The sequence below is a fragment of the Gobio gobio genome, assembly GCF_949357685.1.
Source record: "Gobio gobio genome assembly, chromosome: 2".
NCBI lineage: Eukaryota > Metazoa > Chordata > Actinopteri > Cypriniformes > Gobionidae > Gobio > Gobio gobio.
In genome coordinates, this window is record NC_137098.1 from 36,147,317 (window position 1) to 36,165,282 (window position 17,966).

General features: G+C 37.1%; 1 protein-coding gene across 1 annotated transcript; it reads left to right on the plus strand.

Moving 5' to 3' along the window:
• Positions 1 to 641: 641 nt before the first annotated feature.
• nae1 (nedd8 activating enzyme E1 subunit 1) lies at positions 642 to 17,617 on the plus strand. The gene is made up of 20 exons (XM_079808373.1): positions 642 to 758; positions 1,116 to 1,219; positions 1,314 to 1,374; positions 1,533 to 1,563; positions 1,652 to 1,723; positions 3,158 to 3,237; positions 5,045 to 5,154; positions 5,436 to 5,545; positions 5,641 to 5,703; positions 5,789 to 5,852; positions 5,938 to 6,029; positions 6,114 to 6,173; positions 6,864 to 6,997; positions 7,220 to 7,295; positions 7,394 to 7,433; positions 10,756 to 10,842; positions 11,001 to 11,093; positions 13,116 to 13,230; positions 13,400 to 13,449; positions 17,352 to 17,617. The coding sequence occupies exons 1-20, from the start codon at positions 709 to 711 to the stop codon at positions 17,459 to 17,461; spliced, it is 1,602 nt and encodes a 533-aa protein (XP_079664499.1). The 5' UTR covers positions 642 to 708; the 3' UTR covers positions 17,462 to 17,617.
• The last annotated feature ends 349 nt before the right edge of the window (positions 17,618 to 17,966 follow it).

Genomic DNA, 17,966 nt, shown 5'->3' on the forward strand with positions numbered 1-17,966 from the left:
AAAAAAAAAAAAAAAAAAAAAACATTCCACATACAATGAAACCCCACACCATAAGATTAAACAATAATAGCAAGCATTGCAACTATCAGGAAAATAAGTATAAACATACATTTAAGTTGTTGATAAGATAAATCAAATGACAAGTTAGGCTACTAATGATTAATGATCATATTTACGAAAATGAACAAAATAAAACAACATAAATGTATGGCTGCTCTCTTAAAGGTAAACACGAAAAGTTATTAGACTGATGGATGACAGCTAGAGATTCAAGAGGGACAGGAGTCATTGTGGTTTTTGGTTGTTGTTGTGTAGATAAACTGTAGTTATTTTGTGAACGAATGTGGTGTGGTTGACCCGAACGTCAGCATTAGAGTGAATTCATGTAGAATTGAGCTGCTGTTTGTCAATCAGCCATTCGATTAGAATGAAGACATGTCTCATTTTGTAACACACTGATACGCTGAAGTTCTGCGGTCCTTGTGAGAGAGAAAAAAACGAAATCTAAGAAGTTAGAGGGACACCAATCAAAAGAGCCTGGCCCTGCCTGGATATCATTCACTTTTCAAGCGGCGCAATGGCTCCACCTCCTGGTCAAACAGAAGAAGAGCGTGTCTGTCTGCATCGAATCTGCGACAGTCGATCTCAAAATAGTGAAACAGCGACGTGCCGGTGCGATCAAGACGTCACAGACAGACACAGAGGACCATGACAGACCTCAAAACGAGCAAAGAGCAGAAGTATGATCGTCAGCTCAGGTATAAATCAGTCTGCTTTTTAAAAAAAAACACAGAATAATACAATATATATGCTCAGTGATTCTTTTTCAGCATTCGTTTTAGCCTTTCGTATTGCATTAACGTTGGCATACATAGAGGCCCGCCGGTCATGGGAAGAGCTTATCATGCCAGAGTTTAATTTTTTAATTCAATATACTATTACAGCAACATAATCAGTCTAACCCCATATCCTGATAATAACTCGCCTGATCAGAAACCACTAGATGTATTAATCTGCTAGACTGTTGTCTGTCTGTGTGTATTTTTTTCAGATTATGTTATTATATGCTATATTTATACTCTGGTCATTGAGTTTTTGTTATATGTTTGTATCAGGTTGTGGGGGGATCATGGGCAGGAAGCACTTGAAAATGCCCATGTGTGTCTCATCAACGCCACTGCATCCGGCACTGAAATACTCAAGAACCTTGTGCTGCCAGGTATCAGTGTTTCCCACCGTACACCTCAAATCATCTCACTGACAATCTGTATGGATTATTGTGTTAAAATTATATTTTCTGCTCTCCTTCTTAGGAATCGGAGCATTTACCATAGTTGATGGGCACAAAGTCTCCGGGGAAGATGTTGGAAACAAGTAAATTGATTGGCCGGTCATTTGTTTGGTTTCATCATAATCTCAATTAGATTTTAAGTTTAAGAAATATAGTGTGATATATAGATAAATATATACCTTCATTACACGGTGTACAAAATGCGTTTGCAATCATGGTCATGCTTTTATCTTTTCTGCAGCTTTTTTCTCAGCAACAACAGTATTGGGAAGGTGAGCAGAGCTGTATGTGTGTGACAATTAAATATACTTCCCAAACCTAGTGTTTCATATTCTGAATAATTTTGTTCTTATTTTACAGAACAGGGCTCAGGCTGCTACCGAACTGCTGCTGGAGCTCAACAGTGATGTGTCGGGTAACTTTGTTGAAGAGGTCAGTGTTAATGTCATAAAATGTATTGGTTTTACTATCAGTATTAACACCAGGGGTCCGTACGTTGCTAACTCAGTTAGCTGGATTTGATCGTTGACGATTTGGCATGATCTTGGATTGTTCGGTTCTTTGAAGCTCATCCTGGACTTGCTTTCATATTAACAGGTCCGGAAGCTTAAACCTGCTCGGGGACAGGCTTATTTCATGTAAACAGGATTAGATTGCATCTTTTTAAGCGACGTTGATACTTAAAAATCTGTCCCAGCTACTGCTACTTTATTAAAAGAGTTCCTTACTGAACCAGGGGCAGTAATAATTTTAAATAATAATTTTGAAAATAATATTATGTTGTGTAGTCTATAATACTATAGACACAGCCACTTGATTGAGAGATTTATTTGTGATGAAATAATTACTTTATGATTTTATTGGAGTCACACACATCATGTACAGTTAATCTGAGCGTGCATTAATTTGAGTGGTGACAGGTATCATGTGAGTGGCTTGATGCAGCACAGGACAAATTTGAACAAATCTGCTTTAAATATAAAATTAAATGAATTGCTAAAATTACAACATTGAAATAAAAATGTAAAGGCTGTACAAATACTAGAAATTGTGAATTTAAATAATCTGGAATCATGTTTAAAAAAACAGTGCACATTTCATGTATCTATTATAACGTATGTTGTTTTGGTTGCTTGGCTGTTTCCTTATAAAGGTCCAGAAATTCGTCAAGTGTCTTTTTTTTTTTATTATTCGTCAAGTTTTTTTTCATTATATGTCATTACGTTGCTGTCTTGCCGCCAGCCAATCGCTGCATTGCGTATCATGGTTTTGAGTATCAATGCAACTGCCCTCTTTAGCGAACACAAGAACGCGCAGTAATCTCAGATAACTCAATCCAGATATTTTAATCAAATTGGTGACTAACTTGCCTTAGCAGTTTATGCGACCGGCTCCAGATTGAATTTAGATAATTTTTTTATTATCAAAGATTATTCTTACCTTGTTATTTTGTTGTTTTATCTTTTTTTATTTACTTTTTTTTCTCACCATGAATAGTAGCTAAACTATAGGCATGGCATTTAACTATAAACAGTCAATCAATCAATCAGTCAGTCAACTATCAATATTATGATGTATAATATAAAGGCAAAAGTTTGGACACACTTGCTCAAAATTATAAAAATTTAAAGTATAGGAATTATGTAGAGACCGAAATGCTGTACGAATCAAACCAATATAATATTTTAGATTGTTCAAGGTTTCCACCCTTTGCCGAGATTAAAGCTTAAAATTAAAATGTTAGTTTAAAAAAAATCATACACTGCCGTGAGTGAGTGACATAAATTCAGTCAAGTGTGTCCAAAACTTTGAGCGTTGGTGTCTTTTCATGTTTTCATCTAATTATATCTACTTTTTCATTTTTAGAGTCCCGATAAGCTTTTGGACAATGACCCTGAGTTTTTTCACAGATTTAGTCTGGTAATTGGCGTCCAGCTTCCAGAAAGGTATTATTACTAAAACACAAATCTGAATAAATTGTTTATTTTGTATTATTTATTTATTATTTTCACTGGCTTCTTTTAAAGGAACACTTTTAAAGGAAGGACTTTTTGGGACTTTAGCTTATTCACCAAATCCCCCAGAGTTAGATAAGTCCATACATACCATTCTCATCTCCGTGCGTGCCATAACTCCGTCTGATGCACCCACCGCTAGCCTAGCTTAGCACAAAGACTGGAGGTAAACGGCTTCAGCTAGCCTACTGCTCAATAAGTGACAAAATAACGCCAACATTTTCCTATTTACATGTTGTGATGTGTATAGTTACATCGTGTACTAAGACCGACGGAAAATGAAAAGTTGCGATTTTCTAGACAGATTTTGCTAGGAACTATTCTCTAATTCTTGCGTAATAATCGTGGAACTTTGCTGCCGTACCATGGGTGCAGCGCCGCAATGATATTACGCAGCGCCATGGTACGGCAGCAAAGTTCCTTGATTATTACGCAGGAAAGAGAGTATAGTTCCTAGCCATATCGGCCTAGAAAATCGCTATTTTTCATTTTAGTACACAATGTAACTATACACATCACAACATGTAAATAGGAAAATGTTGCCGTTATTTTGTCACTTATGGAGTAGGGATGTGACGGTGAGGAAATTTTCCCACCGGTTAATTGATGTGTGACAACACCGGTAATACCGGTATCACCGGCGGAGGCTTTTAAATCACTAATTCTATCTAACCGAAAGTAACATGCACACGACCGCTCTGAACTGAAAACGCGCCAGTGCGCACACACCGGGAATGACAGCTCGTCTGTAAATGCGCGCTCTGTGAGGCCATGGGCGCGTCTCAATCAGTTCCCTAGTTCAGAATCAGTAGTCAGGGCACTGATCAAGCATTGATCAGTCTATGATTGAGATGCACGCCATGAATGCACACTGTTAGTTCGCCCGTAAAGCCTCGTTTATACTCGACGCGCCCGCACGAGCGCGAGGGTGCGCGCGGCAAAAATAAATGCACGCAGTCAGCGTAGCCCGGAGGCTCGCACTGCGCAGCCAGGCGAAAGTAAACAATGCGCGCTCTGTGCGGCCGTGCACATTTTACTTTCGGTTTTTAATTAGCGCCAATTCGGCTGCGGGTTGCTTGAATTGTGGGTTCATTAGCCTATTATTTTTAATGAAAAACACAACAACAAAACAAAATGACAAACTCCCTTAAATAGGCGCTTTTACGTTTCGCTTTGAAACCAAATCTTCCGTGATCATCTCAGTCAGCTCCTCACTCTTAAATCTGATGAATGACTCCTGCCGCTGCCGAGACTCACGGTCGGATCCTGCTTTATTAAGCAGATACGTTCAGTTTTTATTTGTATTGTCTGTTCTCTAACTGAACTAAATTATTTTATTACTATAAAAAAAAAAAAAAAAAAAGACGGTGGGCGGTGCCACGGTGGGCAAGTGATGTAACCGGTGTTGAGTCTGGACACCGGTAACACCGGCAACACCGACTATCGTAGCAAGCCTATTATGGAGCAGTAGGCTAGCTGGAGCCATTTACCTCCAGTCTTTGTGCTAAGCTAGGCTAGCGGTGGGAGCGTCAGACAGAGTTATGGCAAGCACGTAGATGATAATGGTATAAATGGATTTGGGAGATATGGTGAAAAAAGTCGCCGTGTTCCTTTAAATGTCTTACCAAAACAGGCGTGTTAAATAAAAGAGGCATGTAATTAAATTTGATGGGTTGTAGATGCTGGTTTTTCAGATCAGCTTATATTAACATGTTATTTTTTATTTCTTTTTTGACAGCACATGTTTGAGGCTGGCCACTGTGTTATGGGAGGCTGCTGTGCCGTTTCTTGTATGTAGAACATATGGACTCATTGGTTACATGAGGCTGATTGTGAAGGAGCACACAGGTAATAATCATAGTTTCCTGAAGCAAAATATGTTTTTTGAGAGACTAATTTATTGGCAATGCAATAGGATGGTTGACTTGTGGTCCAACAAAGTGCTAGATGTACTAATGGGTTCATATCCCTTATAAAAGACTATAATTATATTTGGTGGGCATGGGCCTAAACCAGTCTACAGACTGACTAGACACAGAGACATTTTTTTAAAGTAATATTGCATATCCCCAACATTTACATACACGAATCCTTATGTTAAAAGGGTCTGTCTGTTTCTCTCACTGTAGTGGTCGAGTCTCATCCAGATAATGCCTTAGAGGACCTGAGACTAGACCAGCCGTTCACAGAGCTCAAACACCACGTAGAGTCCTATGACCTGGACAACATGGAGAAGAAGGTCAGATTAAAGATGATGCCAGAACGTTAATCTTTTTATTCTATGTGACTGACTTTTTAAGGCGTGCATGTACTTTAATCTTTATTTTGTTTTAGGATCACAGTCATACGCCATGGATCATTGTGGTTGCCAAATACTTGGAAAAGTGGTATAGTGAGGTAAGTTTTGACATGCTCTTAAAAGCTTTCTGACCATGAGACCTCCCAAATGCCAAATGTTTATTTTTTTTGGGGGGGGATCCAGCACAACTCTCAGTTACCGAAGAATTATAAGGAGAAGGAAGCATTTAGACAACTCATTAGAGAAGGTAATGTATTATGTCATATCAGAGATTTTCCATGTTGACATTGCATCATTGTTGAGGGTTTTCCTTCATTTCTGTGTTTTCTCAGGAATTCTAAAGAAGGAGAACGGAACACCTGAAGATGAAGAGAACTTTGAGGAGGCGATCAAGAATGTGAACACGGCTCTGAACCCCATCAAGGTGGAGCTCCTCACATTTGCAGAGCTGTAGAGTTTTTGTTCCTTACATTTGATATTCATTGAGCTTTGTCCAACTGTGATGTAGGTCTCCAGTGCGATGGAGGACATTTTTAATGCTGAACAGTGTGATAACATTACCTCACAGGTTAGTAGGGATATGCAAAACTACTCCTAAGCCACCTTTCTCCAACATACGTATGCTGTATTTCGCTCCTAGTGGTAATCTGAACTTCAAATGAAGTCGCTGTTACCGTCCACTTATTCGCCATGGTAAAATTATGAATAATGAATGCCTGAATATATTTACACAAAATAAAATGAAAGGAAAACAGTGGGATTTCTAATGTAATCATTATAAAATAAATATTCCAGACATAATTATTCATAACGGCCCACTTTACAGAAATAGTTTTTTAAAGAATAATGTTTTAGTGCAAAAATATTGGTAATTTTCACCTTGTGCTCATAGTTCTGATTAGAATACATCCCAGCGGGTCAGGCAGTTGCATACGGCCTAGCTGCAAAAGTTCATATATTTAAAAGCTCAAATCAGATTCTGCATGCATATATGGCCATAACACCATGCAGTTTTACAGTTTACTGCACTTTATTCTTCTGCTTATTTATCAATAGTGGCTAATACATAGAAATAGAAAATAACTAACTTCTACATAGAAAAATAATAATGGATTTTTGGGATAAATTTAAAATGATCTGCCATTTAGAAAATTTTAGTTTTCTCACTTTTTTTATGCACCCCTTTCTGTAAACAAGTAGTCTCATGCAAAAAAAACCCCATTCAGTTAACCAGCATATTTAATTTGTCTTATTGTAGAGCGCATCCTTCTGGGTAATGGCACATGGAGTGCGGGACTTTGTTCAGAACGAGGGGAACGGAAACCTGCCGGTGCGAGGAACCATCCCGGACATGATCGCTGATTCAGACAAATTCATCAAGTTACAAAACGTGTAGGTATTCAGCTTTCAAATCACAAATGTGTCCGGAAACTTCATTAGTAGTGTTGTGTTTGTAAAATTTGCATGGTATTGTAAATTAACAAACAGTTGATACTGGTCAGGTTATTGCTATATCAGAGGAAAATAAGGTGAAAAAGTATCTGTTGGCTTCAGATAATTTCTGCTAACTGTGTTTTTGGTAAAATTGCATTTGTTTGACACTTTCAATTTCAGCTACAGAGACAAAGCCATCAAGGACGCAGCAGTTGTGTCTAAACATGTTGAAACGCTTCTACAATCAGTTGGCAAGGTATTCACATAATTCTCATGCTTCAACATTCTCTTTTGTAAAAACTGCAGTTTATCTCTTATTTGCGCATTAACATCAATGATCTGTTTATTCCAAAGACTCCCGAGAGCATCTCTGAACAGGAAATCAAACTCTTCTGTGAGTATAGAATGCACACTTTCATAATTTACTCTCTGATGAGAATATTTTCTGTTTTGGGTCGGGATGCTCCGATCAGGGTTTTTGCAGCCGATACTGATTACCGATTTTTTCTGTTATCATGGTCAGCCGATCCCCATCCTGGTAGTTATCATTCAAGCTTTATATGTTGAATGTCAGTGTTTTTCCCAGATAAGTAATACCACAAACGTTATTTACAGTAATGCTATAGATTGTTGTTTTAATTGAGAATCAATTAAATAAGCACAACAAATATTAATTTAACAATGAACATTTTAATAAGCCTTTAAAAACAGGGCTTATGCAAAACACTATCCATATTAGGATACTGTGGCTTATTAAAAAGCCTACAAGACTTAATGTCAAACTGAACATAATTACATAAAGTGTAATTAAACATTGTGCAATATGTAACTGAGGACAAAAACAAATAGAAACACTGCAAATGAACAAAATTAGTAGTCTGATACAAAAATGATCAGGTATATTATTCAGCAAGTGTTGAGGATTTGTGTCCTTCCTTTTTTTGTCCTACTGAAGTAGGCAAGGCAGGATTTGAGTTTTTCTGCGTTTTGTGGAGATTCCTCTTTTCATCCAAAACATCTGCGGCTCTGATGAATAGTCACTCACCGTCAACATTCGAGCGCTTAACTTCAAGCACTTGAAATAGAAATCAGGGCTGAACGATTAATTGCATTTGCGATAATATCGCGATATGATAAAACACGATTTCCTAACAGCAAAGGCTGCGTTTACAGTCTGGTCACGTGACACGTGAGAGTAAAGTCTGCAGAAGAAGCAACTTGGCACGTTACACATATATGCCTGGCCTAAAAGGGAAAAAAAACTGTTTGTGTTTGATCTATCTAATATGGTGTTGTTCATACTATAGGCTACAATAGAGGTGGGAGAAAAGATTCTCTCTCCAATGATTCTGGATCGATTCTGAGCTCAGATTTTAACTGCAGGTGCGTGGTGGCGCTGCGTGTGTTTTAGCAACACCCGTATTCTGATTGCTTCCATTATCTCTCTCTTTCTCTCTCTCTCTCTCTCTCTCTCTCTCACACACACACACACACACACACACACACACAATCACACACGAACCATAAAATAATATTTCATAACGTCCGGAACGGTTGACGGCGCGAATCGCAATGACATTCGCAGGCTTCTTTGCACAGGATATGCGCTGTGAGAAACTTTGCTTGATGTCACGCTTACAGTGTTCTCGCCCGCCGGTATTTTCCTTACAAATGCTCAACGAAGGCTTCATTCATGTCGTTAGGAATGCAGTGTGCTTGTATATTAAAAAATAAGAAACTCATTGACAGAAAGCTTTCCATTTCAAATACTCACGCGGCGCTTTGTGAAGAGTGCTCGCGAGCACGCGTCTGTGTGAGTCTCAAAATGCTTTTATGACGCAAAATTAATTTAAACACCGTCAGTAATGTCTTAATGAATTAAACAGGCAGGGCAAAAACATCTTATATTTCAAAAGAGATCTGTGCATTAGTGTGAATGCAGGTCTCCCGCTGTCTATGATGATGTCATGATTAATAATCAAACAACAGTAAAGCTGAGAAAGAGAAAAATCACTCACAGTTCAGACACTCTTAAATACTGAAAGCACTCTTTGTTCATTGCTTGTAATATGTTTTTTTGTTCCTCTTTATGATTTACTTTATGAAAGCATCCCGTTGTTGAAACCACATATGTAAATTTTACTCCTCCCAACAATGCTAAAAAATAAATGTGTGAGAGCGTATTATAGGCTATATATGTCATGTTATAGTAGGATATGACAGTGCTACTGCAGCTGAGCATCTTTTCATCAAGCCAACACACAAACTGCCACAATTAAAACCGAGTGTAAAGTCGCAGACACTCAACACATAATCATCGTCATTAAAATTAAAGAAACGGAAATGATCTTACCGGGTTGCCATGCTCTCTTATATTGCGGTGTTTAGATTTCGAAATTAGCTGATGATTAATAAAATGCAGCTCATATCTGTTGTTTTTGGTGACGTGAACTCCATTAAATCTGCATATATCGCGGGAATTGAAGATCAGATTTATATCCGTTTTGCGGAGACACATTTACATGACCAAGTGTAAATGAAATCGTTTTGATAAATCAGATTGCTATCTGATCAGTAAAAACACATGGTGACCAGGTGTAAACAGGCCCTCAGACAGCGCACGCTCATATTGAATGAGCACTGTTTTGCTGCTCACTGCACGTGAGAGGTTTCAAATGACTTGTTCTTAAATCACAAGGCTTAAAACGCTTTGTTTCTTGAGACCGAGTGATAACTTCACACTGGGGATGACATGACTGTGACGCTAAAGTCTGATGTCTTCAATCTGCGATCTGTTGGTGAGAACGGCCTATTTTATTGACTCCTGATCGAGTCATAGGGTGCGTCTCAATCAGTTCCCTAGTTCAGCAGTAATGACACTGATCAGGGAATGGGCTGACTCCCTGATCAGTGCCCTGACTACTGAACTAGGGAGCTGATTGACAGACACCCATAGAATGTGATTATCGGCCGATACCGATCTGCAGCTGATCGATCGGAGCAGTTGTGGCACTTTGTCATGAAACTAGATATTCCAACATTTCAAAAATTAACTCACCCTCAAACCATCCTAGGTGTATTGTATATGACTTTCTTTTTTCAGCCAAACACTATCAGCGTTATTAAAAAATATCCTGACTCTTTCAAGCTTTTTAATGGGAGTGAATGGTAAAATATGCCTCCATCCATCTTAAAAGTAATCCATACAGCTCCAGTGAGTTAATAAAGACCTTCTGAAGCGAAGTGATGCGGTTTTGTAAGAAAAATATCCATATTTATAATTTTGTAAACTATAATCACTGGCTTCCGGTAACGGGCGTACGTGAGTCGAGTTCAGGCGGAAGAGTGACCTCTGACCTGACGTATTTTTAATTCAAAATATTTTCATTTGTGTTCCGAAAAAGTCTAATGGGTTTGGAACAACGTGAGGGTGAGTAAATGATGACAGCATTTTCATTTTTGGGTGAACTATCCCTTTGAATGTGCTTCAGAAATAAAGTTTACTTTTACCAACATTGCAAAATGCCACGATCTACAGCATTTCCTGTTTCCTATTCCATCAGTATGTTTGCATGTGTGATGTTCATGGTTCCAGCAATTGCTGAAAATAAATATTTTTTTCCCCCATCTTTGGGAATGTTAACAGTTAACTTTCTTCACATAGTAATAACTTCCTTGGGCAATTTCTATGTTGTGTGGTGTTTTGTGTCCCACAGGTAAGAACGCAGCTTTCCTCCGAGTGGTGCAATGCCGATCTCTGGCAGAAGAGTACAGCGCGGACACTTTCAATAAAGATGAAATCAGTACGTTTTCTCTGTTTATATCAGTTTGTAAATGTTATGGTCACTGTACAGGATTGTTTAGATTGATTTACTAACAGGGAATATGATGGTTCATTTTTGTATACATCCATGCTTGGGTGTTGCTGTGTGTATTTAAGCTGTTGTTTCTGTCTCCATAGCATCCTGTATGGACAGCCTTGACAGTGAGATGGTTCTGTACCTCATGCTCCGCTCGGTTGATCGCTTTTATCAGCAACACTCCCGTTACCCAGGTCAGAAGAGTTATCAAAATTGGCAATTAAAAAAAAAAAAAAAAATCATGTTCAAATCCTCAAGCATTTTTGTATGATAAACTCAACTTGGATTTATCATTATTTTGGGGGGGGACATGGTACTGTGGTACCTTACTTTGTGTGTGTGTATGTGTGTGATCAGCAAGGCTGCATTAATTTATCCAAATTAACAGTAAAAACATTTATAATGTTAAAAAAGATTTCTTTGAATCTTTAAAAAATTGTTGTTGTTTTTCGATTTATCTAACAATCCTGCAAAAAAAAGAAAGTTTCCACAATAATATTAAGCAGCACAACTGTTTTGGACATTGATAATACTAATGTATCTTGAGCACTCAAGACTGGAGAAATGTCTGCCGAAATTCCAGCTTTGTCATTGCAGGAATAAATTACATTTTAAAATATATTAAAATAGAAAACAATAGTTATTTTAAATTGTAATATTTCACAATATTTGTACTGTATTTTTGATAAATAAATCCAGCCTTGGTGTGCAGAAGAATGTATGTATATATATATATATATATATGTATATATATATATATATATATATATACACACACACACACACACTCCCCAGCCCAAAAAAAAGTTGCTGTTTGGATTTAAATAGGCAAATGCTTAAAAGTCAATGATTAGATCATTATTGCAGTGATTATTGTTTCTAGCATGTTCAGGGCCGTAGCTAGGGAATTCTGGGCCCCCTGAAAAAAACATTGATGTGAGGCCCCCCCAACGCCCTCCACTCATATCATATACGGTAACGGTAGGCCTATAAGATATGACATCTGGTCCCCTAATAAGGATTTCTTACAAAATAACTAAACAGAAAAATAAATAAATGCAAATAAAGGTTAATGCTTTTATATACAAAGTTGTATATAAATATTATATTTTAAAAAATCCCATTAAGCGATTAATGACTTAATTTACAGTCCTCAAGCAATTATGCAAGACAACAAAAGAGAAAAAAATTTATAAAATGATAAAATAAACATTTTTAAAGCAGGCATACCAGCAATTTAATAGGCCTATAAGATGTATTTCCAGTCAGTCTGGTGTCTAACAGTTGAGGTAAATATTCAGAAATGAAAAAAGGATGCAGTCAAATGTAAAATAAAACCACTGAAGTTTCTCACTGTCTTCATTTTTGATGAAGATAATGTGCTATTTTATTAAATAAAGCTCATAAATGTATCCATCAATAGCAGTGAGTTGTATTTGCGTTTTCTTGACAGTAGGCTATTGTTAAAAATATCACATCAGCAGCCGGCAAGTCTGTAAACCTTGTGACATGCATATTTTTCTGAATGTTATACAAACCAACAAACTACATAATAACGCAAAAAGACGGGGACTTTGAGCGCGTAATCGTTCGGACGGTACTTGGGATGTGCTGGAGGAGACTTGACAGAGTGCTGGACTCTTGCATTGTCAATACAAGATCTGGACCAAAAGTTGATGCACCTCTTTATGGAAATAAATGTTGTGATGTTATTTCCACCAAGAGGGTTAAAAGAACATATAAACAAGAACAAGAAACATAAAAATCACTGCAATAATGATCCAATCATTTTTTCTCTTTTTTCCAAGCATTTCCCTTTTTTTTTTTTTTGGCCGGGCAGTGTATAATCGCATCCCTGAAAAATGTGTTTTCATAATATAGGTGTGTGTGTGTGTGTGTGTGTGTGTGTACTGTGTATAATAATTATGTATATTTAAATACACACACATGCATGTATACATTTAAGAAAAATTTTATATTTATATATATATAATATAAAATATATAAATATGTATATACATGCAAATATTTCTTAAATATATACATGGATATGTGTGTATTTATATATACATAATAAATGTGTGTGTGTGTGTGTGTACTGTCTATAATTATTATGTAAACACAAACTTTTATTTTGGATGTGATTAATCGATTGCCCAGCACTAATATATATGAACTCTGTCATTGATATTATAGAGTACCATTTTTTTTCTCAGGTGTCTACAATTACCAGGTGGAGGAAGACATTAACAAACTCAAGCTGTGTGTAAACGGTCTTCTACAGGAGTACGGTCTGAACGTCAATGTGAAAGATGACTACATCCATGAGTTGTAAGTTTAAGCTCAGAGTTATGCCTCTTTGGTTTTAGAAGCAGCACAAACTAAATATTTATATTAAAATTTGTTTCGTAATATTGATAATAAAGAAGCCCAAGTTCTCCTGGTCCCATTGTTTATAATAAAATGGTAACAGTGTAAATGTTATTTTCATATCTCTCAGCTGCCGTTATGGAGCTGCTGAGCCACACACTGTTGCAGCTTTTCTGGGAGGTGAGTGTTTATGTATTTATCCAGGAGCATGCAAAAACAGTCCTCATCATACACTCGTAATGTATTCTATGACATCCTCTACTATATGGATTTTATAAAGGCAGATCATATAATGCAAATATGACCCGCTTCATAGGCCGTTTTACTGCTGACATTATTATATTCATTTTTAATAATCAGACAACTGTCGGATAGCAGTTAACCATAGCAAAAGCCATTTAAGACACATTGATCTTGAGTTCATTTCGTGATCGGATCAATGTAGCCACATTTGCTGCTGGTATTCTGACCACATTCAATAAAGATGTAAATGATAATGTGTTTTCTTTATCCATATTCTACTGCTTTAAGTGGTATGTGGTACTGAGTGATGAGCTATAAATGATCATTATCTGTCACTCACAGAGTGGGTTGTAAGTTTTCTGTCAAACTTTTATTTATTTCCATTTGACATTGATATGTTTCATGAAATTCTTACCAAGCAATATCGGCTTTTTCTTTTCTGCTTTCACGGTGAGAAAAAGACAAAAGACATTGTGGTCGTATGATCTGGTCAACTGATTTAATGAACAATAACCCATGAATTATTCATATGAATCTCTGGTTGCTTTCCCCAAATCCTTGCTCATGTCTCTGTCCTTGTCCATTTGCAGGGAGGCGCTTTAAAATTGTATTGTTATTTTTACTTCTAATTCCTATTTAGCATCCTTTACTGTCATAATCTTTCTTAAATAGTGAACATAAAAAGGTCATGAGTAAAAATTAAGTCATGAAAATATTTTGTTAACCCAACCTTAAATGTATAAGTGTTTCCACTGCCATCTCAATCCAATTACTTACAACCCCTGGCAAAAATGATGGAATCACCACACTTAGAGGATGTTCACCCAGCTTTTTTAGATTATAGCAAATAAACAAATCACAGATATGACACAAAAGTCTTTGTTTAATAGCTTAACATTTTGGCTTCATGAAACACACCTCAAAAATGTACTGACACTTCTTATTAATGGCATGTCTTTGTCCAGATCAAGAGGAAAACAAGTATGGAATCACTCAATGTTGAGAGAAAATTATGGAATCATCTTTGAATTCCCTTCCGTCAAAAAGGTTAATTACCGTAGTCAGTAGTTAAAAGGCAGTCCTTGCACACCTTAACAAGCTGTTAGACTTGGCTAATTAAAAGGAAACATGGCCCCAATGAGAGAGTTGTCAGTTAAAAACAATGGAAAGGATTATAAAACTCCTCAAGCAAGGAATTTTAACAGAGTGTGGCCAAAGAAGGTGGTTGCTCCCAGTCAGCTGTGTCTAAAATTTGGTGCAAGAATAAACTAAATGGGAAGGTTACAAAAGGAAAACATACAGGCAGACCAAGGAAAACATCAAAGCGGTCAGGATAGAAAACTCAAAGCAATATGCCTTGAAAATAGAAAATGCACAACAAAACAAATGGGCGGAAACAGGAGACAATGTTTGTGACAGAACTGTAAGAAACCAGAAAACCAGCACTAACACCAAAAAAGAAGAAGACAAGGGTACAGTGGGCTAAAGAGATTCAATCATGGAGTGTAGATGACTGGCTGAAATATCTGCATTGATCAAGGAGATGATGCTGGAACTTTTGTCTGGTGCCGTTCTAATGAAACATACAGATGCAAGAAAAAGTATGTGAACCGCTTGCAGAATCTGTGAAAATGTGAATAATTTTAACTAAATAAGAGGGATCATACAAAATGCATGTTATTTTTTATTTAGTACTGTCCTGTATAAGATTTTTGCATACTGTATAGTCCACAAGACCAAAAAAAAATGGCTGAATTTATTAAAATGACCCCCCGATTAAAAGTTTCTGAACCATTGATTCTCAATACCGTGTGTCGTTCCCTGGATGATCCACGGCTGTTTATTTTTTTTGTTTTGTGATGGTTGTTCTTGAGTCCCTTGTTTGTCCTGAGCAGTTAAACTGCCCAATGTTCTTCAGAAAAATCCTCCAGGTCTTGCACAATCTTCAGTTTTCCAGCAAATTTGCACATTTAAACGCTCTCCATTAGTGACTATGATTTTAAAGGGATGGTTCACCCAAAAATTAGCCCATAATTTACTCACCCCCAAGTCATCCTAAGTGTATATGACATTCTTCTTTCAGACGAATACAATTGGAGTTATATTACAAAAGTCCAGGCTAATCCAAGCATTAGAATTGGATTTATAGTTGCTCTGTTTTTGAAGTCCATAAAAAGTGCATCTGCCCATCAAATAACTGCTCCACGCGGCTCTGGGGTGTTAATAAAGGCCTTCTGAAGCGAATCGACGCGTTTGGTGGGCTAATTTTCATTTTTGGGTGAACTATCCCTTTAAGATCCATCTTTTCACATTGAGGACAATTGAGGGACTCAAACACAACTACTAAAAAAGGTTGAAACATTCACTGATGCTCCAGAAGGAAACATGATGTATTAAGAGCCTCGAGGTGAAAACGTATTGAATTTGAAAATCTTTTTTTTTGTCTTCCGGGAAACATGCAGGTATCTTCTGTTGCTTTCGAAGGACAGTACTAAATGAAAAAAAAAAATTATTTAAACAAAATAAGAAAAATGTGGACATCTTCATCCTGCTCAAAAGTTTTCACCCCCCGGCTCTTAATGCATGGCGTTTCCTTCTGGAGCATTAATGAATGTTTCAACCTTTTTAATAGTTGTGCTTGAGTCCCTCAATAGTCCTCAGTGTGAAAAGATGGATCTTAAAATCATACAGTCACTGCTGGAGAGGGTTCAAATGTGCAAAAGATGCTGGAAAACTGAAGAATGTGCAGGACCTGGAGGATTTTTCTGAAGAACATTGGGCAGTTTAACAGCTCAGGAGTCAGGACAAACAAGGGACTCAAGGGAACAAGCCAGGGAACAACACACAGTATTAAGAATCAATGGTGCATAAACTTTTGAACACATTTTAATAAATTCAGCATTTTTCTGTCTTGTGAACTATATGAAAATTTTTTTTTATGTAAAATATCTTTATTCAGGATAGTACTAATTAAAAAATAGCATGCATTTTGTATGATCTGTCTTATTTAGTTAAAATTATTCTCATTTTCACAGATTCTGCAAGCGGTTCACATACTTTATCTTGCAACTGTATATAAAGATGACTGCCTGAAGAAAACAATCACATTTCCCAACACATTTATGATATGGGGTTGCATGTCAGTTAAATGACCAGGGGAGATGGCAATCATTACCTCAACAGTCATTTTGGACACTTTTCTAATTCCATCCATAGAAAATGTGATGATGAAATCAACGCATCTTGCACACAGAGCAAAGAGTGTTAAAGCTTTTCTTCAGGAAAGGCATATCAACTCAATGACATGGCCAGCAAACAGTCCAATCCAATTGAAAATGTATGGTGGAAACAAAAAATAAAAAAGGGTCCGTGATAAGGCTCCATCCTGCAAAGCGGATCTGTCAACTGCTATTTGAGAAAGTTGGAACCAGATTGATGGGGATTATTGTTTTTCATTAGTGAAGTCCATGCCTCAAAGAATTCAGGCTGTCATAAAAGCCAGAGGGTTTTTTTTGACGATGATGATGATTCCATTTTTTTTCCCGTCAACATTGATTGATTCCATACTTTTCTCCTCTACTTGATCTGGGAAAAGTGTAAATGAATTTGTTTAAGATATGTTTCATGAAGCCAGAATGTTAAGCTATTGAGCGTTTTTTTTGTGTGTCACATCTGTGATTTGTTTGTTTGCTATGAAGTAAAAAAGCTTGGTGAACATCCTCTAAGTGTGGTTTGGCCAAGGGTTGTATGAGTCTTACTGCATATCCATAAACCACCCAGATATGAACAACATGGTAATGGCAGTTGTAAAGGGGCCCTTTGTCTGTCTTTTGTTGCAGGATCAGCAGCTCAAGAAGCCATCAAAATCATCACGCACCAGTTTACACCTTTCAACAACACGTTCCTCTATAACGCCATGTCACAGACCTCTGCTACTTTTCAGCTGTAGCTCAATCATCCCATCTGTTTGTTCATTCCTCTATCAAAGTGTTGGCCTCAAATTGGCGCTCAAGTTTGTTTATACTGGCTTTGATCAATGTTGTCGCTTTCTGACAAGACCAGAACTGATGCTTCACTCTGAATAAACCATGTATCTCCAAAGCGTTTGTATGTGTGCTCTTTTCACAACAGACCGAATGTCTCTCTTCACTGTCATACATGTACAACAAGCAAATTGTTTTCATAAACGTCCAAACCAGCAGTTTAGCTGTTAGACCGTTTTATAATTACAATGTCTCACTTTCTGCAATCTCCCTTTGCGCTGAGCCTACATTCTTAGATATAAATGTGACATTTTCTCATGGTCAACTGTAGAACTACTGTTTATATATGTCATATAATTTTTCTAAATATGTCCCAGCAGTGCTCCGCTCTAGTGCGGTGAGCTGCTGCTGTTTGTTTGAGCAGATTACAGAGTTATTTCCTGTTGTAGGGTGGAGTGCTGTGTTTCTATG